This window comes from Hevea brasiliensis, chromosome 4 (assembly GCF_030052815.1).
Source record: "Hevea brasiliensis isolate MT/VB/25A 57/8 chromosome 4, ASM3005281v1, whole genome shotgun sequence".
NCBI classification, from domain to species: Eukaryota; Viridiplantae; Streptophyta; class Magnoliopsida; order Malpighiales; family Euphorbiaceae; genus Hevea; species Hevea brasiliensis.
This window is the reverse complement of record NC_079496.1, coordinates 8,882,316-8,904,675: the sequence shown is the minus strand read 5'-3', so window position 1 is coordinate 8,904,675 and position 22,360 is coordinate 8,882,316. Positions and strand designations below refer to the sequence as shown.

Here is a 22,360-nt window from a genome sequence, read left to right as displayed (position 1 = left end):
GCACCATCCAGTACCACCCTGGGAAGGCCAATGTTGTAGCAGATGCTTTGAGCAGAAAAATCTTCCGCGGTTTGGCGCACATTTCGAGAGAAGAGACCACCGATTCAGAGGTACATGAGTTGATGGATCAAGGTTTAATCCTAGATCCATCGGATGATGGGGTACTGTTAGCTCACTTTTCAGTGAGGCCAGACTTGAGGGACAGAGTTAGAGTTTCCCAGCACAGAGACCAACAATTGATGAAGATCATAGAAAGAGTACAGCAGGGTGATGGTGGTGAGTTTGGATTTGCCAATGATGGCGCCCTAGTGCAAGGTTCTAGAATATGTGTGCCCGATGTGGACAATCTCAGGAATGAAATCATGCAAGAGGCACACTACACACTGTACAGTATCCACCCAGGTTCCACCAAGATGTACCATGATGTGAAAGATAGCTACTGGTGGAATGGCATGAAGAGAGACATAGCAGACCTTGTGTCCAAGTGCTTGACTTGTCAGAAGGTGAAGTTTGAACACCAGAGACCGTCAGGGAAGCTGCAAGAGCTCCCTATCCCAGAATGGAAGTGGGAAATGATCACTATGGATTTTGTGACTGGGTTGCCTCGTACCACGCGAGGATATGATTCGATATGGGTAATTGTGGACCGCTTGACCAAATCAGCTCACTTCTTACCTGTAAAGATTACCTACTCTGTGGCACAGTATGCCCGGCTCTACATTCGAGAAATAGTCAGATTGCATGGAGTTCCGGCTTCCATAATATCTGACAGAGGGCCCCAGTTCACTTCTCGATTTTGGAGAAAGTTGCAGGAGGCACTTGGCACACAATTGAACTTCAGTACAGCTTTCCACCCTCAAACAGACGGACAGTCCGAAAGGACAATCCAAACACTGGAAGACATGCTTCGCATGAGTGTCTTGGATTTTGGAGGTCAATGGGATGAGCAGCTAGCTTTAGTGGAGTTTGCCTACAACAACAGTTATCACTCCAGCATAGGGATGGCACCCTATGAGGCACTATATGGAAGAAAGTGTAGGTCTCCTCTATGTTGGACAGAAATGGGGGAAGCGAAAGTGCATGATGTAGACCTAGTGCAGTACACTTCAGAGGTAGTTCCTTTAATCAGGGAACGATCGAGGCGGCTTTCGATGAAGCAGAAGAGTTATGCAGACCCCAGACGGAGGGATGTGGAGTTTGCAGTGGGCGACTATGTATTCCTGAAGGTTTCTCCAATGAAGGGAGTCATGAGGTTTGGAAAGAAAGGCAAGTTGGCACCTCGGTATATCGGACCTTTTGAGGTTACTGATAGAGTTGGAGCAGTTGCCTACCGGTTGGAGCTACCACCCAACCTCTCTCACGTTCATCCCGTGTTTCACATCTCCATGCTCAGGAAATACATTCCCGATCCTTCTCATGTACTGCAGCCGGATGTGATAGAACTAAAGGAAAATTTGACATTTGAGGAGCAGCCTGTAGCCATAGTGGACTACCAAGTGAGACAGCTGAGATCTAAACAGATCCCTATGGTTAAGGTTTTGTGGAGGAGTCAGTCAGTGGAAGAGTGCAGCTGGAGTCGAGCAGGACATGCGTAGCAAGTACTCTTATTTGTTCAATGTATAATCATGTACTTTATTCTGCCTTGTGTAAAAATTCGAGGACGAATTTTCTGTAAGGGGGGAAGAATGTAACACCCCAAAATTTTATTAATTATGAGTATTTTTGATATTTAAATTTTATTTAAATTTTAGGAATTTTTTTGAGATTTTTCGGATTTTAAAAATCGGGTTCGATTTTCCGAAAATATAAACTTTGATGATTTTTAAAAATTAATTTAAAGACCACGTGGCAAAACTAAAAATATATTTGGAGTCTACGTATTTTTCTGAATTTTCTGGAATTTTTTCGGAATTTTTGGACCTCGTTTTCGGTCCCGAGGCAGAGTAAAAATTTAAAATTTTGTATTTCGAATCGAACCGGCCGAATCGAACCGGACCGGATCGGACCGGTCGAATCGAACCGGCTCCCTTTCCTTTTTCTTCTCCCGCGCGCGTCTCTCTCTTTTCTCTTTCTTTTCTCTCTCCTCCCCTCCCCTGCGCGCGCGCGTCGCTCCAGTTTCTCCGGCCAAATCCGGCCGATCCGGCCACCGATTGGACCGGGTCTTGTGTCTAAAATCATCTACTCGGCGAGAGCTTTCCATAGACACCAAGAACGCCGAAATCCATCGAGCGGATTGTCCGATTTTTGCTCGGGAAGATTTTCGCCCATTTCGACTTTTGGGCTAGATTTCTCAAAAACCGTGAATCCCACGAGAAAACCGAGGCTACCAGCACGCTCCACTCGACGAGAGCTTCGCGGGATATTAATTTCAAAATTTTCCGACAACGTTTTTCGGTGGGTCCCACGGAACTTCGCAGTGTAATTTCGAGCATTAAATGAGCTTAGAAAATTCTGAAAAATTTATGTACTAACCCCCGTGTTATGGGCTTCGTGTAGGTATCCTCGATTCGCGGAAATTCGACAGTTGACCGGGTCTGCAAATTTCGGGCCAGACAGACCCGTTACCGGAAAAGTCTCCGAATTGGACCGAGGTTTTGGCTAGCCCCCCATTGTCAGACGTCCCGAGCGCGTTCCCGAAGTCGGAATCGGCAAAGGTAAACCCGAACCTTACTTTTTCGTAATTTTCTAGTGCTTAAATAGGATTAAAAATCCATAAAATATTCGTGGTAGCTTAGAAAATTACGATTCTTTTTGCAATAGCTTAGTAATATTGCTAAGGACCGCGGGGCAAAGTTTTATAATTTTTAGAGCTTGTTTGGGCAGTTTTTGCAAAAATGATCAATAATAAGGACTAAATTGAAATTTTTCGTATTGTGATGGATGATTGATTTGATGGGCCCAGGAGGGGCTGTGTGATATGATTGAACTGTTGATATATGGATTGTGAATATAGAAGTGCGTTTTTAGCCCTTTTTCAGGTTGGGTAGGTCCTAGGTATAGGGGAGACTCTGCCGGATTTTCGGCACGACTTAGGACGTACTTGATCTTTTTCTTTGTTTGTATTGAGTCGATGTATTAAATAATTGTAATATAATTGTCGGGTGAGCTGACCTTCTTCTTCCTCCGCCCGGCCACAGTAATTTGTCGTCAAGTTTGTGAGTAAAATATTAATTTTAACTGTAATTTCGATATTATTATATGTTCAGCATGCCCATGCATCACTTATATGCATATATTTATGTAGTTAAACTCTAGGCACGAATTATGTTGCATTGATAACTGTTAATGTGCCATGAGTGTTATTGTGGTAATTTGGAGCAGTGTGCGTGCGTTGGCGTGCGTGTGATGTGGTGTGGACTATGGATAGGACGGGTAGACACGGCTTGAGTTCTTCGCTGGGACCCGGTCCTTCGGGGTAGACACGGCTTGAGTTCTTCGCTGGGACCCCGATTTGGTATTTAAGTGGAAGTCCGAGCTGAGTTCTTCGCTGGCACCAGATTGGATTTAAGAGAGCTGTATAGGGGATCAGCTCCCATATACTATGAATGATGTTACAGGGTGTGTAAGTGCTCCAAATTACCTTTTTGATGCTATGATGTGAATATGATGTTAATGTTGCATTTCACTCTACAGGTTGCATTAGTTTCAGATAGTTATAGAGATTATAGTTAAGATTGATATTTTACTCTCTGAGTTGAACGCTCACTCCTGTTCAAAAATTTTTACAGGCCACAGGAGGATATTTTGTTCTGGGTTAACCTGCTTTTATCCTTCGCAGGTTGTTTATCCATGTTTGTGTAATTTTAATTACTCCTAGAATTTCCGCATGTGTTAGCAGTATTTATTTGAATTTGGTCTGTAATATTTTTATCATGTTGGACCTGTAAACTTAAATATGTTATGTATGTTTGATGGATTGGATGAGGGAGCTGAGCTCCCCTTTATTTTATGTTGATGAGTATGTGGAGGGTGAGCTGAGCTCCCCAATTGAGTATTTATTGTGTTTACAGGTCGGGTGAGTCAAAAACTCCCCGTTGGAAAGTCCATTTTATGGCCGGACTCTGTCCGTTTGGTTTCTTGAATTTGGGCCCAATGGGCCTCAGAATTGGGTAAATGAACAGTTAAGGCTTACTACGGGCCTCGGGGGCTTTAGGCTGGCCCAGGTCCTAGTGCCGGTCCGGCCCATAGGTTGGGTCGTGACAACTGTATAATTTAAATTTATAATTTATATAAATCTAAAATTCTTAAAACTTAAAATTTAATTATCTATATAATTTTAAATTTTATATAAATCTAAAATTCTTAGTCTCACTTGTATTTAAATTCTACTTAATTGAATTTTTATTATAATATTTAATGTAAAATTTTTATAAAAATACCTTCATGATTTATATTATTTAAAAAAATAAGAATCCTAATATATAAATAAATATATTTCTATCTTTATCTTATACTTATTTATATAAAAATATTTTAATACAATCATATTTGAATTTATGTAAATGAATAAGAAAATAAATTTATTTTTACCAACTAAACATATGAATTCTTTTACTAATATTTTTGAAGTTTTATTTTTAATTTATTTTCTTATAAGCTCAATTGAAAAATATTTTATATAAAATAAATTTATATTTATGTAAATACTACTATATTTATTGATAAGTTATATATATAACAATGGAAAAATTTTATAAAAAATTTTATATTCGTTAATTTATAATAAAAAAGAAAACTTAATTAGTATGTAATGTATAATAAAATTATATGAATATAAAATTTTTAAACAATATATAATTACATTCAAAGCATATAAAATAAATTATATATATGAAAAAAAATTTAAATAGATAAATATATTATTTAAAAAATTAATAACTAACATAATGTGTTAAGGCTTGAGTCTAATTATAAAATTAATATAATTAATAAAATGATTAAAATTTATAATATTGATTTTTTTTTATTTTAAAATAACACATTACCAAAAGTTTAAAAAATGTTAATGTGTGTATATAAAAAATAATATTTTTTTTAATTTTTTAATACTATAATCTTATTCTAGCATGGTAACTAGTGAAATACATATAAAAAAATTATAAATCATACTTTCAATATAAAATTATTATTTTAATTAAATAAATTTATATTTAAATATAAAATTAAATTGATATTTTGATTTAAAAATAATTTAATTTTCTTATGAATATTAGTATTACATCATTTAATAGGATTTTTATTTATTTGTATTTAACAACTTTCTTTCTTAAAATTAGAGGTTTACTTTTAGAAAAATAATTATAAAAAATTTAATTTAAAAATACGTTATAAATCAGTTTAACAAAATATTTTGTTGTAAATCGAATAATTATTTATATATTTTTTAATATAATCATTCCAATTAAAAATAATAATATACTAACATCAAAGTTTTTAATTCTATTAGTATTTTTTATGTTTTATATAAAAAGAAAAATTTAGTTATTAATTTATTATTTATAAATAATTTATTAGTGTTAATATATTTATCAATCTTAATTTTAAAATTTTTCTTCGTATCATAAGAAAATATAAAACCATATAAAATGTTATATATCAAATAAAAATAAATAATATTGATACTTATTGATATAAGTGTCCATAAATAATTTTATCAAATAAAATTAGAAAAAATCGAAATAAAAATAACTAGAAATTCAACATTATATAAAATTATACTAAATTAAATTTATTTTACCATTATATATATGAATTTTTAAATGATATTGGAAAAAGTTTAAATTTTTCACGTTGATTATATATATTTTATAAAAATTATATGATGCTAAAAGCTAATTAGTTTTGATAAACTCATACATTTTATTATTAAAAAAATTTAACATAAAAATATATGTACTAACAAAATAACAAATACTTAAATTTATATATTTATAAAACACTTATAATTATAAACTATATTATAATAATAAATTTTTTATAATAAATTTCATCAAAATAATTTCTTATTTTTATCGATAAACTTTATTTTTATTAATTTAATATAAAAATAATAAGTGTACGTATAACATATATGTCATAAAATAAAAAATTATCATATTATCACAATAATATAATTACAATTCATACAACGAGTACAGAAAATATACACTGCACATTTAAAAAATAACTAGTAAGTCTAAATAAGCCTAAAAATAATATTTTTTATTTTAGTACTTATAAACCCTATGATTTTAAGTTAGATTAACAAATATTTTATTATGTTACTCTCATTTAATGTTTAAAATTTAACCAAATGTCTAATTTAATTTTTAGTAATTTTTAATAATAAATGTGTTTTATAAGCTAATAAATGTGTTAGTTATTTATTAACTACTTATATAAATATTTTAATTAAACATATAATTATCTAAATTTTTAAATTTTTAAAGCTTATGTGATAGCTTTGTGTTCATAAACTAAACAAAAACACTCTCTAAACAGGTTGTTTGCTTATACATGGATAATCCCTTTTGATCCTTTTGCCAACTTTTCTTAATTCTATTTTCACCCTCTAAACTTCACTTATCCTTTTGGCTCTGTAACATTCAATGAGCAAAAGCAGACTCATGGAAACTTTATTTGTTCTACATATCTAGGATAATTTCGAAGCCGAGCCCCTATAGCTCAGTGGTAGAGCGTCAGTCTTGTAAACTGAAGGTACGTAGTTCGATCCTGCGTGGGGGCACCTTTTCCAAACATGGTTACATCTTCTAACTACTTTAGCATAACTTAGCCAACATCACACATGCTACAACTGTGAATTTGAATTCTGCATCAGGTGGCTTTGAAACAGACGCAATAAATGTTGAATTTTTGTTCAGCCCACAAAATAATTCCAAAATAATTCCACAAAAATGTAAGTGTAAATGTTAAATTTTAAAAAGTTCATGCTCAATTCATAGATATTCACTAAATATGAGCTCGAGCTCTTATTTATAGGTACAGTGTTCATGTTCAGGGTCCAGGATTTTATCAAAGAATATTATTTTGTTTGCAAGCCTACAGCAAGTCCAGGCTTCTTCAACAAATGAAAGCCTTCGTTTCGGGAGCGATTGAGCCAAAACGGGCAAAGCCAGGTCGTACGTAGCTTCAACAAATTGAGATTGGCAGGCAGGCTACGCCCAGCAATAGCAAACTTGGGCTCTGACCCAACCATCACAACATCTCTATGATTTAATTAGAATCACACATTATTTATTTAAATTTTGAATTAAAACTAATAATTAAGATGATAAATAAACTCATTAACAACGTTTTGGTGCATTTAAATCGATATGTACTTGCAACATATGGAAAGCAAATCTCAAAAACAGCAAACGGTAAATGTTTAGAAGGTTTTGTTGATGTGAAATCTGGTAAATTAATTTGATCATTTCCTTGTGACATTTGAATTTGGAATAATTCATTAGTTGAAGTGTTGAATTTCACATTATAAATGCAAAAAATAATTAATTTTTTAAAATACATTCATGTACTTGTATAAATTTAAATATAATTTAGCACCTTTTAATGAATTTAAACGAAAATGAAATGAAATGATACATGCAATTCATTTTTTTTAACATCAATGACCCACTTTTTTTAAGTGATTTTTTCTAACTAAGAATTATGGTTGCCTTAAATATCAATAATTAGGAACTACTTAGAGCCTGTTTGGTTTAATTATTGGATACAGTTGATAGCTGACAGTTGATGATAGCTGATTTATGTTAAGTGTTTGATAAAATTATGTTTTAAAGGTGGTCACGGTCTAATTTTGAACTAGAACCGGTTTGGTCAAAACTAAATCGAAATCAATCAAAATCGAAACCGATTTCGAACCGGACCAAAATCTTCATTCTGTAATTTGGTTTAGATTCATATTTTTCAGAAACTGTGAACTGACAATTCTAAACCGAATTGAACTAACGGTTCCGAATCGGAGAAAAATAGCTCTTTAAATACAAAAGAATTCAATAAATACCTTACTCAACTTCTAATTCATTTATATAAATCTTAAATTATCTATACATTTATTCTCTACACTTTTTTTATTATTAATACTCTCTCAATTTCTCTAAATAATTATTTTCTACACTCTTTTTAATTTCCAATACTCTCTCATTTTTCTATTTTATTATTTTATATACTCATTAAAATTTTCAATGTTATCTTAATTTCTCCGTTATCATTTCATATCCTCAATTAAATTTTCAATACTCTCTTTTTTAATTTTTTTTATATTTTTTTAATTATCAATTATCATATAATTTAAAAAAAAAGGGCAATCAATAGAACCGAAAATTTTAATTTCTCTAAATTCTTAAGGGATATAGGCAAAATTAAGTTTATGAACCTCTTTCTAATTTCTTTAAAAAAAATTAATTTCATCTCTAATTTTTTAATCAAGTTCAAGTATTTTTTATTAAAGATAAATTATTTCATTCTTTTTTTCTTATTTTTATTTTGATTGAAAGATTTCTAAGAAAAATTAAAATATTTTTATAAATATAACTTAAATTCTAAATCAATAAAATTTTCCTCTAATTTCTTTGTTTAAATAGCTCTTAAATCATCTCTAAACCGCTCCCTAAATCGTCCTTTTTCAAATTGCCCTCCAACTGTTTTAAACTGAGACTCAAACTAAAACCGTCGGTTCATAAACTATAACCAGTGGTTCCTGAACCATGGTCACCCCTACTCTGTTTAATGATTAATAAGAATATATATCATATAATTTATTTTATTATTAAAATGATATATATATATATATATATATATATAATGCAAACTTGTGAAAATGGGAAAAACAAAAACACTATTTTAAAATGAAATTCAAGAACTCCTATTTGAGCTAACTTTTGTGGTGGTTATGTACATGTACATAATTGAATCCATATAGAAGTTGGGTGATTAGGTATGCAAGACAAATGCATGTTATGGGCAAGTGGAGTTAATTATATGTAAATGTGTGGTCTGCTTTTTTCTTTTATTATTTTAATAGTATACTGCACATGACTTCCTGTGGGTTGACCTTGTCATTGGTCCATTTTAACAAACCAATTTGAAAAATGAATGCACCACACATACATGCAGAGAACTTCTCTTGATAATTGATGTTATGGATTCCATGCCTACATGCAAAACATGCATGCAGCTGATAAATTAACAATTAAATTGTGGCAAACTTTTTATTTTACTTTTTTTTATAATTTTTTTTGGGACTTGGGAGGAATAATTAATTTAGCATTTTGATTAGTGGGTTCCAAATAACGAGTAATGCAAAACATGGATTATTAATTTTGTTCACAAATTCATAAATGTTTAAATGCATGATATGTAAGGCAAATGATTAGTAGTTGGGGGCCTCAACTGATAGAATATTTCGTTGGAATTCATGAGATTATAATATATTTTATGTGACAGTATATAGCCAAAATAAAAGGACCATCACAAGGAAACTTCAATTATTATATATTCACACATATTTAATTATTAATGATTATTGACTTAATGAAATATATCAAATATAGACACAATAATTTTCCTCAGAATAAATTCAAATTTGCAATCTTCACGTTTAAAAATGTTTGAGTTGGTGGATTTATGATATTATTGAAGCAGGATTTTTTTGAAAAGAGAAAAAGGTGGAAATTAAATAGAATGATTGTAATTAGTCAAACAATTAAATGGTTTCCTAATTCACACAGTGATAGCTAAAGCGAAATACATAAAGTTAAAAATAGACAGGCATATCAATTTTACTCTACAAAAGGCAAACGGAAAGGTTAGCCTTTAGGGAAGCTGACACCACTAACTAATAATGATCAGGTTGATAGTGAGAACACCAATTCCATTGACCATGTATTTCTTCTAAGATATGGGCTAGCAATTTCATACGTATAGGTGTGGCATATGTGTAAAATCCAAGTTTTGGACATTCCTCCTCTTGAGTTAACTTTTGGTAGTGAGTTAAGTATGGTTCATTTTCTTAAAATGTTATCAGAGCCTTCTTAATTAATGTTGACTTCTTATAAGTATTTCATGCTCTACGTATTTTATCCTGGGTATGAGATGGTGTATTGATATTTTATATCGATTTGAAATATAGGTCATGCACCTCTTTCAAAGTCTTGGCACCCTTTCCCCTTAGCTAACTTTAAAAGTGAGTTAGGTGTAACTCATTTCTTTAAAATGATATTATATATAGTCTCTCCAATCCATATTGGGTCTTTCATAAGTATTTCACGCTCAAAATATTCGGTATTGGGCATGAGGGGGATGTATTAATATTCCATAACAATTTGGGATAAGAATAATGTGCCCTCCTATAAAACATCACATATTTCTTTTCACTTGAGCTAACTTTTGAGAATAAGTTAAACATAGAAAGAATCTAAAGGTTGGTAGAGAAAAGAGATCAACCCATGTGACTGTGGGGTTAACATATAAAGCCATTGTCTTTGTTGGTCTAAAGCCATTTGATTATTTCTTCTTCTCATATTAGTTAGGTGTATAATATATCCCTTATTAGCTACACAAATTATATTGTTATATTGAGTTAAGACAATGACTAATCAATCAAAACGACATCATCACCTTTCGATAAAATGAAAATTTTAAGCATATGTTTGGTGCCATGACTATAAATCAATCAACAAAATGTACTTAATTTTGTTCAATTTCTTACCAAATTGATTAACGAAGCAGAGTTGAAGTTTTAAGCAAAGAGTAGGTTTGATTAGTTTCTTAATCAAGCTCAAATTTAATCAAGCTCAAATTAAATAATAAATAAATAAAATAATACCCTTAAAACCTTAACCCCCATTATCACTACCACAAATATTTTGGATTTGGTCCAACTAATCACAAAGCTTGAGTTTGAAGGTTATCATTAATGTTAGAATTAATTTCTCAATACAAAAAGAAAGAATTTAAGTTATGACTTCAATCGAAATTGTCATATGTTTTGGCCATTTTTAGAAAACGAAACAAAACAAAACAAAGTGTTGAATTCGGGTCCATCCCAAATATATGGGCAAACTACAACTCAATCCTTGAGGTTTAATAAAATTACTTATATATATATATATATATATATATATATATATATATATATATACACTTGCAATTGGCCCGTTGGCCATAGCTCTAAGGAAAATTTTTCCTCTTTGAGCCGCAATATATAGCCTTAAATTCCCAAAAAATAATAGAAAGAAATTGGAAAATCAAAAAGAGTATAAATAAAGATGCATTTACAAGACAAAAGAACAATAAGTATTTTTCAGTAGCATGCAAAAGGAGGGAATGATGTGATACAAGTGGTACCCAAATATCCCATGGTTCCACCATCCACATGCTACACACATGCTTGGTCTATATGGTCATTATCCACCCAATTGAAATAAGGATTAGATCTAATCCACAATACGTGTCAAAATCAATAGACCAATACAAGAAAACTATTTGAAATAATGGGATTGTTTAGCAATGTAAATTGCAATTCCATGGCCAAGATTGACTCCATGTGCATTACACTTGTAGTTGGGGACAAATATTTGGGGTCATGCACGTTGGTCTTGCATCAAGCACTTACTTAATTCAATTAATGGATTAGCCTCTTATACTCTCATCATCTTCATGCATACATAAATGACTATGTTTATCATCTTTTCTGCCTCCATTTATGTCAATTGCTCCTATTTTATATGTATTTTCATGTTAATGATGATGGTTGTCATTTATTGGTAAATTATAGGTGTATAACATACATAGGTAGTTCGAGATTTAACTAGTTAATTAAATAATATATATATATATATATTTAAATTCACTAATTAACTATACTATATATAAAAAATATCAGAGCACTAAAAAATAATACTCCATTAGACACAAATTTTCACCTTTCCTTATTTTGAATCTCTTGAACCTTTTATTCTGAAAACCTTTTATTATGAATTGTGAACTATAAGGGTTAACTTTTCTTTCCATAGGTTGAAAATTACATTATTTGTAAGAAATTAATTTGTATCATCATCTAAAATATTTTAATTCACTCCAATATTTCATGTAATTTAAATAAAAATTTAAAATATGTTAAAATTTTTTCACTAAAATTTCATTTATTTCAAATAAATAATTTTTATATGAAAAATATTTTTCATAAGTTCTTTTAAAGAAATTTTTTTTCATGAAAATATTTTCTATTGTTTGGTTATAGTCTTAAATTAATGATATATGTTTATGTGATGACAATAGAAAACACATAATAAATTAGTTAACCACCATTTCAATTCTTAAATCAATAATAAAAACTGGACTACAAATAAATAGGATTTATTCAAAAAACCATGTACATACTTTATATATGACCTTCGTATATAAAGAATCACACACACACACACACACACACACACACACATATATATATATATATATATATATATATATATATATATATATATATATATTTCACACAATTAATGCACAACCATACTTTCTGTGGTGATATATTATTTTATTTATTTATTTTACCCTTTACACATCGCTCTAGTGAAAACAATACCATTTTTAATTAACCCATTCCAATATTCCACATTACATTTAATTTCAAAAAAATTAGTGATAAAAAAGGGAAAAAATATTTTCTTCGTAAAAGATTTAAAATATTAATTAATAATATTTTTATTTAAATAATTTATTAAATTTTTAATCAAGAAATGCATGCCATGTGAAATAAAAATTAATAACCTATATATAATTAAATTTTATTGTAAAAAAATCTATTTAAATTATTTAATGAATATATATTAATATTTAAAATATAATAAATAAATAATATATATAAAAAGAATCCAAATAGAAATATCATAATATAGTATTTTTAATTTCTATATATTTTATATTTATTATGAAAATGTTATATTCATTCCAATTCCAATAATCAATACTCACAGCAATCCAATAACTATTAAAGAATTGAATTTCGATTCCTTATTATATTAAACTAAACACATTTCATTTATCAATTCTGCTCAATTTCATTTTGAATTTATAGTCTAAACTCTGAACCAAATCTACGCTTAATGCCATAATAAATGAGGAATAAATATATCAATTAATTTAAATATTGTAATTAAAAACCCAATTTAAATTGATATTTGAAAGTATTAGCTTCATCTTTTGTGAATTTCAAGTTTCCTTCCATCCTTTATGATTTGCTGGGACATAATTCGATAGTTATTTCAATAGTTTTTTAAGATTTCATATCATTTTTAATAGCACGTATTTATTAGATATATAATTTAACATATTTTGATAAAATTATTATAATTTTTTAAAAGTATGTGTTATTTCTATATAATGTTCTCTATTAAAAAAGTTTTTTTTTATTAATATTTAATGCAATTATAGGAAGTTGACAGGCTATATAGTATAAGCATCAGATTTCATTCTAAAATTAGAACAAAATATATACTTTTATGATTTATTTTTTATTAAATAAGAAAATATAATAGGCGTAAATTGACATGTGACGCCAATTCATTATAATAAAATAAAATAAAATAAAATTAATTGATTATGTTTCCTTTTGAAGAAAACAACTGTAAAATTTTTTTTTTCATTATTATCATTTATCACAAAGGCATAAAGCGTTATTTCCATGGATATACTTATTTTCATTTATGGCAAGCTATGAAATTGTCCCTAAAATAATTTCTTTTTTCAGAAAAATATCATTTTAAATGACGTTAAAAAATAATTTAATTATTTTAAAATTTTTATAATTAACACATCTAATTTAACTTTAATATAACTTTTAACACTTTTAAATTAACATGATATATAAATGGAAACTAAGATTTATATTTTTTTTAAGTCGAAATGTGATTAATTATCTATTCATGAGTGTATTTTGACATTGTTATTATTATTATTTTTTCAAGTTAAAATATGATTAATCTCCTCAACAGGTGATTATATAAACGGAAATTAAGATTCATATTTATTTTTAAATTGAAATGTGATTAATTATCAATTTGTGGGCATATATAGACAAAAATTAGAATTTTAAGGTCTATTTGTTATTTATTTTAATTTTTTATTTTTAATAATTTCATGGCACTACTTGCTAAGTTGCCATATATATATATTAAAAAAATTATATGATACATTACTTACTTCATATAAGATAATTTACATGAAATGACAACCTAATTGTGAATGGACTTGTATATATATATATGGGTTCTGGCAATGGTTAACTTAAAAATATTATTTTATTAAAAAAAATATGAGTTTAAATAGTTTTTTTGAAATTAATTATGGAAAATAATAAAAATATTTGTCACAAGTAATTCAACAGCTAGCAAAACTCAATTTAGAAGGTGGAAGAAATGATGAAGCAATGAGTTGGTGTCGAGACCCGGGATTCATGTTCAATTGTCCAAGTAAATTAGAGAACATTCCTGCCTGGAACTGGTCCAATCTTGGCTGCACCTCACTTTATCCAAAGTAAAAAAGTAAAAACAAAGGTGCTGAGCATAGACCCGCCATAATTTTTTGCTTCCCTACAAAATCTATACCTTTTCTTTGTTTTGTAAAGACGCAATTGAGTGGATGTCCTAAAGCCCCCTCGCTTGTATATCAAGGCAACAAATCTACTTCATGCATGTTTTCATCATTTGATGGGTTTTGTGGGCCTTTGCTCTCTATACTTCTATCCCATAATCAAATAAATTAACCCATAAGTAAATATGAATGGCCAAAAGTCAAAACCCCTTAACAGACGCTTTAATTTTATCCATGGCAAATTTGTTTAGAGTTGAACATTTGGTCCAAATTGAATCAAACTGAATTAACAAAACTGAATTAACTGAATTGCTATATTTTAGAAATCGAATCGAACTGTATAAAATAATTGAATCAAATCGAACCGTCTTAATTTGATTCGGTTCGAACCGATTGATTTTTAAATTTTAATTAATTTTTTTATTTATACTTAATTTTCAAGTTATTTAATTTGATTTTGACTTAATTTGAACCTAATAATCATTAATCAATAAAATTAAATAATTTATATATATAATAATACATATAATATATAAATTTCCTATAAAAATAAAGTAATTTAAAAATTAATAAAATAATTCAATTAAATTTTTGATTTTTTCTCTTTAAAATCGATCGAATCGAAATAATTAAAATTTTTAAAATTTAAAATCGAATTGAACTGAATTACTTTAAAAACCAAATCAAATTATTAAATTAAAATAATTAAATTCGATTTATTCAATTCAAACCGAATAATTCTCATTCGGTCCTCCTAGTCAATGGTCCTAATTCTGTTAAGTGCATCATAATGTTGGGTGCACCTTTTTGTACATGATGATATGAGGGTAAAACTGTAAATAAAAGCTTTTTGAAGAAAGCGTGAGAAATTGCTATGATGCTCCCCACTTGCGTCTCGCATGACACCATGATCTTGCCTCCTGAAACCCAATAGCCAATCAAGTGCTCAGTATAATATAATGCCAATTGCCATTGCTAATTTTTCTCCTCTTTGTCTTTTTATTTTATTTTATTTTATTTTTATTTTGAGAATCTCTTTTTCTCATTGGGTTTAACAGCATTACTTCATATTGCATGTTATACATAAAAATAAAAATAAATATGATTACTATTACATTACATATTTATCCTTAATATTTTTCATTTATAATTATATATAAATATTAACATGAATATTTAATTTAATAGTAAAATTTAAATTATAAAAATTAAAATGTAATATAATATAAAATTGAGAAATTAAAAAAATAATTTTAAAAAATTTAAGATTAAACTATAATATTTTATAAAAGTTAAAGGTTAAAATATAATATAAGATAAATTTTAGAGATCAAATTGCCCTTGACACTGACATAGAACTATAGAAGTGTGTCTTTATTCACCGGGAAATCAGCCGGAAACCGTGAAATCTGCAGCTCGTGTACGGACTACTTACATGGCATCTCTACGGTTAAATCGTTATGGTTAGTTATAGTAATTTTTTAGTTACCGCGACGGAGAGAGGCCAAGCGGTTACGGGTTAGTTAACGAGCGTTGGTTTAGGTTAAAGTGGACCTAACCACACTAGCCATGGAGTTTCAAAACATTTACTAAAGAAAAAATAAAAAATAAAAAAGAGTTTCGGTTATTTAACGACGTTAAGGACGTTTGCTGTTTCGTCTTCTAGGTGGGCTCTATAAAAAGTTCGCTTTGTTGCAGCTATTTTCTCTGACTAGACACTCGTTCTTTCAATCCTCTCCGCTTTTTCCCTTTTACTTTCTCTGCTACATTAACATTACTAACAGAGGAAAAAGAGAGAGAGGAAATGGTGTCAATGGCGGTGCCTTCCAAGTGGGTTTGTGTTTGCGCGGCGGTGCTTGTGCTCATGTTCGTCGGAGTTGCAGCCACTGTTCGGAACGACGGGATATCTGGTCTTTCCAGGTATATACATGCATGTTTATATACATATAAGCCTTTTACTTTCTTGGATTTTGGAAATGGCTGTCATTTGGTTCTTGCTTCTTTGAGTGTGTGCTGCTTCATGTACAAGAGAAACAGAGCTTCCCCTGTTTTACTATATTCACTCTCTGGTTGTTTTTTCATTTGACTTTGATTCTTTCATTTTCTTTTTCTTTGGATTTTAGAATCAAAGGTTTAACCGCATTATCTCGCATCCATGTAGTTTTCAGAACAAATTTTGTTTCCTCTTGAATTCTTAGCGAAAATAAGCGTTTCATGAATACCTTTTTCATGTTCTTAAATATCTTTCAAGATTTTGGGCTTCTTGCGTCTTATTAACCATTTGTTGGCGACTCCATTAATACCTTTCTCACAGAGCTTTCAAAAGTTGTTACTCATTTATTATTCGTCTCTTTCTCTCTCTGCAAGGAGTGGTATGAGAGGTCACATGGCTTTTAATGAGCTACGCAGTGACAGAGAGGGTACAATTTCCCTTTAAGGCCTTATTGATGTCCTCTAATTTTCGTTTGTTGTTGTTTTACAGGAATGAGGAAACAGAGAAGTTGCAGAGTTCCAAGAATTCATCAATGGCTGCAAGGTAATGAAAAGAACAAAACTACTCACGACGTTTAACTTTACAGTTACTCGTGTCTTTCTCCCTTCACTTTCTTATCCAAAACGATCTCCGCCGTTGGTCTATATGTAATTCCTTTGGTTTGACCATTGATGGTCAATAGATTAGCACTTTTTTCAATATAACTGTTTTTCGAGAATCTCAACCGTCCAGATCCTGGATGTTTGCATCTAGATCGTTTATTCGGTTATTGTCAGTTCTTCGTATTCCACCCACCATCCTTTCTCTTTATTCCATAACCCACAAAGAGGAAAACATGTAGGGATAGTTTAGTCATTTGACGCCTTGCCTCGCCGACGGGTCGCCTCGCTCGTCTTTTTTTTTTTTTCTCTCTATCTCATAAAAAAATTAAGGTTTTAACGGTTTTACTGGACCTTGAGCAGCGAGCACTGCACAGACTACCACACCAAGCGTTTTACTTTGTGTGTGTATACTCGCTGCATGGGCCCGCCACGTGCCCCATTTAGGTCTGGTTCATTTTCATAACCTAACCCTTCAGTTTTTGTTGGTTTTCATTTCAGTTCTGGAGAAGATATTGACGCCTGGAAAAATGAGCACGCAGTTGATGACCCAGAAGAGGTGGTTGCCATGGTCGAAATGTATGTACCCCTCAATTGATATTATAATCAAATACCTGAAAATTTCACAAATACTGGTAGAATAGGATTTGGTGGTTAGTTAGGGTAGTTGTTTAGAAGGAGATGGCCATTATTAATATTATTACCCTTACTAACCATTTGGTATTAGAGCAGCCCGGCTGACCCATTTTCATTAAAATGCTGTTACTAATTTTGTTGTGTTGGTTGAATAATATTATTGACGAATTGTATCCGCTTTTGGTTTCACAATTTCCCCTCATGCCCTTGCGTTTTTGTGAAATTTCCTAATTTTTTTTTATCTGCTACCCAGTTTTTTCTTTTCTCATTTTGATACCATTTATAGATAGGCTTTAGCTGAAGATGATGTTGTGAGTTTCTTGCATTTTTTTCAATACGAAAGCTTCGGGCCGTGTATAGCCAGAGGACAAAAGAAAACGTTCTTGCACCCATTTTGTGCTTTTGGCTTCTATACTAACGAGTAGAAACCCGCTTCCATTTCTATACGTTAAAACTGAGAAGGCTTAATGCTCCTTACTAAATGACAAAATGTCCATCTTCCTTGTGCTCTTTGCAAGCTAAAGAAATTAATTACCCCCTACCGACAACACACATCATGTAGGAAATACTATTGTTGCACCCTGCAATTGTTTGATACAAATGGTGAAAGTTGCGAACTTTTTATACAAAAATTAATTAATACAGATGGTGGTTAGTGTTTGATACTAATTACTTGCAATTAACTTTCAAATTGCAGGAGCATACGCAACAGTACTGAAAGGAGGAGGCTTGGCTATTTCTCATGTGGAACTGGTAATCCTATTGATGATTGCTGGCGCTGTGACCCCAATTGGGAGAAAAACCGCAAGCGCCTTGCTGAGTGTGGAATTGGTTTTGGCAGAAATGCCATTGGAGGCCGCGATGGTCCGTTCTATGTAGTTACCGATCCCAGTGATGATGACCCCGTCAACCCAAAGCCTGGAACTTTGCGTCACGCTGTGATCCAGGATGAGCCCTTGTGGATTGTGTTCAAAAGGGACATGGTGATCCAATTGAAGCAGGAACTTATCATGAACAGCTTCAAGACAATTGATGGCCGTGGGGTTAATGTCCATATTGCTAATGGAGCGTGCATCACCATCCAATTTATTACGAATGTGATCATTCATGGTCTCCACATTCATGACTGCAAGCCCACTGGTAATGCTATGGTTAGAAGCTCACCTGATCATTATGGGTGGAGGACAATGGCTGATGGCGATGGCATCTCTCTTTTTGGATCAAGCCACATATGGGTCGACCACAATTCCCTTTCTCATTGCGCTGATGGCCTTGTTGATGCTATCATGGGTTCGACAGCCATTACCATCTCCAACAACCACTTCACTCACCACAATGAGGTTTCTTCCTTCACTTTTCTTAGGCCCTTCCAAAAATTTTTGCTTCCTCATTAATTAGTAAAAGATAATGACGTCCCTCATATGCAATTTAAAATAGGTGATGCTGTTGGGCCACAGTGATTCCTATACGAGAGACAAGCAAATGCAAGCAACCATCGCGTACAACCATTTTGGGGAGGGACTTATCCAGAGAATGCCAAGGTAACATTCAGGTTAATCTTTTCTATTTGTCAATAATTGGAAATCTCTAGTTTCAGCTGAACTTACAAGATTTTGAATAATGAAAATTGCAGGTGCAGACATGGATACTTCCATGTAGTTAACAACGACTATACTCACTGGGAGATGTATGCCATTGGTGGAAGTGCAAATCCCACCATCAATAGTCAGGGCAACAGATACAATGCACCAACTAACCCTTTTGCAAAGGAGGTATAACCAAATACCTCTTGTTGCTCTTTCCCCCTTTCATATCATGCTCCCAACAAAATGTTCAAAATGAATTTACTGACTCTTGATGATGGGTTTTGCTTTAAACAGGTGACAAAGAGGGTGGAAACAGCTGCAGGCGTATGGAAGAACTGGAATTGGAGGTCAGAGGGTGACCTTCTGCTGAATGGCGCTTATTTCACTCCATCTGGAGCTGGAGCTTCAGCTAGCTATGCTCGTGCTTCAAGCTTGGGTGCCAAGTCTTCTTCCATGGTTGGATCAATGACTGCTAATGCAGGTGCTCTTCCATGCCGCACGGGACGCTTATGCTAATACACTCTGATCAATTAATTTTGGCCAAAATACGCCGTTTAATTTCTGCTTTTTTTTTAGCCATTTTTTCTTTCAGGTCCTACCTCTATGCATTACCAAATGTATTGGCAAGTGTACATTTTTTACGCATGTCATTGTATTTTACACCCATATTTTCTGCATTCCCGTTTGCCTCTCTGTTACTTCTCAACCTCGGCCTGCTTCAACCCCAAAAGAAAAAAAGAAAAAACCCCAATTCAATTCTTCTAGGAGCAGGTGCAGAAGCGTTGTTCTTTTTTTCAGTTGCCCTGTGCCCTTTCCTTCTAACCACCATTGAAGCAATCCTTTGGGTCTACAGTGTCAGTCTTTCTAGTCTTTTGAGTCTATAGGATTTGGATGAATTTGTGTTTTTGTTTTTACTTTTTGTCTAGTGATACAAGCAGTTGCCTGGATTTCAAGTTTTCGTTATAGAAGATGCATCGATATAACAGTGATGCTCTTTATCTTTTACCCTCTTGTTATTTGTTATGCTATTTTTTATTTTTGCCTCTGTTAATGGAAGCAACAGGCTCCCACTTTGTTATCGCTTCATATGCAGCACTGCGACATCCACATGATGTAAAGTGAATTATTTAACAGGATGTTGTATTTAACAGGATGTTCAAGCAATCATCGATAATTGGAAATTGGAAATTGGTTATTTGTTCCTGTGCTATTCCTCAAAAGTAGATGGAAATGGCAACGTGAATCTTCACTTTCCATGACATGTTCAATATGAACACAAATGTGGTTTGGGGCAAAAGAAATAAATTCTTTTGCATGCGAGTTGGGGCCCCATATAGCATGTGAGAAGTTCTTTCCCTGCAAGAGATATGGGGCCAATTTTAATTCCTTATCCAACTAGCACAGCATGATATATACATATGAACATTGCTAGAGCTTTCCCTCCAGCATTAAGCATTTAGGTCAGCCAATTGTTTTCACACACAGTTTCCTCTCATCACCTTCAACTTTCAAACCTTGTATTGCAGTAATTTATGGTTTGGACAAAACGGAACTAGAGAAATGTTTCCAATAATTTGTTTGGACGAGGTTCTGCTTTGTTCTTTTCATCATATAATTTAATCCAAAGATATATAGCATGATTAGATTACAAGAAAAAAAAATTGTCATGACTTGTTAATGGGCTTTTGCTCTTGTTAATTTTTTTTAGGCTCTTTATGATTTCTTAGTTGATTTTTTTTTTTTTAGTTTTGTTCTTTTTTTGGTTGTATTTCTTCTGAATTTGATTTGTTGTCGTGAGGTTTGATTAATTGGAGTGGGAGAGAGAGATAAAAGAAGAAAATTGAAGAAAATGTATAAAAGGGTTAAAATAATAATTTCACTTTTTTTTTTTATTTATTTGGAACATGTTACTGAATGTCAAAGACTTTTTTCAAATAAATTAAAATAAACTAGTATTATTAAAATTAAAAAATAGCAATAAACAAGTTTCCACATTAAAAAACGGTAGGTGAAATTAATTACTTTCTTAGTAATTGGAACAAACCAAACGGCCTCATCTTAATTCGAATCAAGTTCCATATATTGTCGTTAGACTTGACCTTCAATCAAGATTAGACTTCATATAATAATTGACCTTTAAGAATTGCTGATTATACATCCCAAAACGAACATCAATTATAAACCTACTCATATTTACTTTCCATCCGATTTATTATTATTATTTTTTATCATAATGGGCTAGTTGGGCAATCAATACAAGCCCTAGACATACCCAGACAACAAAGCGAGAAACAAACATTAGCCCAATCCAAAGTGCTTAACTATACTGTCTAAAACACTTGGTTAACTAACCCAATAAAATATATACAGCCCCACACAACAGAGACTACAACACAAATGCAGAAAATAATTCTCTAATCAAGAAGTTCACCAATTTCTTTAAAAATAAAAAAAATGTCATAAACTAGCTAAGACCTATAATTTAGCATTTAATATTAAGGATCACAACGCTAGCACATTATAACAGCTAAGATGTGAACTTATTTAGAGTTATATTGAATTGAAGTTATTTTATTGTAATTCTTCACTACAAATCAAATTACTATGACATGTCTCAAGCCAAATAAAGAATTCTATATCTATATATATTATTTTTTTTTTATGAACTAGATAACAACGCAGGATAAGACACTTCTCATACAAATTTTGGCATGTTAGATTTAAAGCAATTCCAATGATAACATAGCCGTCACCATAAAGTATACTATAATTAAGTGCTAAAAAAAGAAAAAAAAAAAATTAGCTCAAGATTTCAACCCAAGAACTCCAAAAACCCAAAAATGAATACACGAAGTTCACATGCAATTAAAATTATATATATAATAATTGTAAAACCATTCATGATTCTTAGACAAACTCCGAACTGAAAACACACATCCAATTAACAGCTAGTC

General features: G+C 31.4%; 1 protein-coding gene, 1 long non-coding RNA gene and 1 other non-coding gene across 4 annotated transcripts in view; all 3 read left to right on the top strand.

The window, feature by feature from the left end:
- The first annotated feature begins 2,063 nt into the window (after positions 1–2,063).
- The window catches only part of LOC131179170 (uncharacterized), a 41,253-nt gene continuing 20,956 nt past the window's right edge, over positions 2,064–22,360 (top strand). Inside the window, exons 1-3 of one of the 2 annotated variants that reach the window (XR_009148155.1) lie at positions 2,064–2,394; positions 2,497–2,654; positions 3,729–3,905. This is a non-coding gene — a long non-coding RNA (uncharacterized LOC131179170). Of the gene's footprint in view, positions 2,395–2,496; positions 2,655–3,728; positions 3,906–22,360 lie in introns of those variants that run through there. The other variant, XR_009148156.1, reaches the window with a different exon arrangement.
- TRNAT-UGU (transfer RNA threonine (anticodon UGU)) lies at positions 6,653–6,724 on the top strand. Its single transcript has one exon. It is a non-coding gene; the product is annotated as a tRNA-Thr (tRNA).
- On the top strand, positions 16,284–20,489 carry LOC110638441 (probable pectate lyase 8). The gene is made up of 7 exons (XM_021788998.2): positions 16,284–16,512; positions 17,075–17,128; positions 17,686–17,763; positions 18,518–19,160; positions 19,258–19,361; positions 19,454–19,592; positions 19,701–20,489. The coding sequence occupies exons 1-7, from the start codon at positions 16,397–16,399 to the stop codon at positions 19,920–19,922; spliced, it is 1,356 nt and encodes a 451-aa protein (XP_021644690.2). The 5' UTR covers positions 16,284–16,396; the 3' UTR covers positions 19,923–20,489.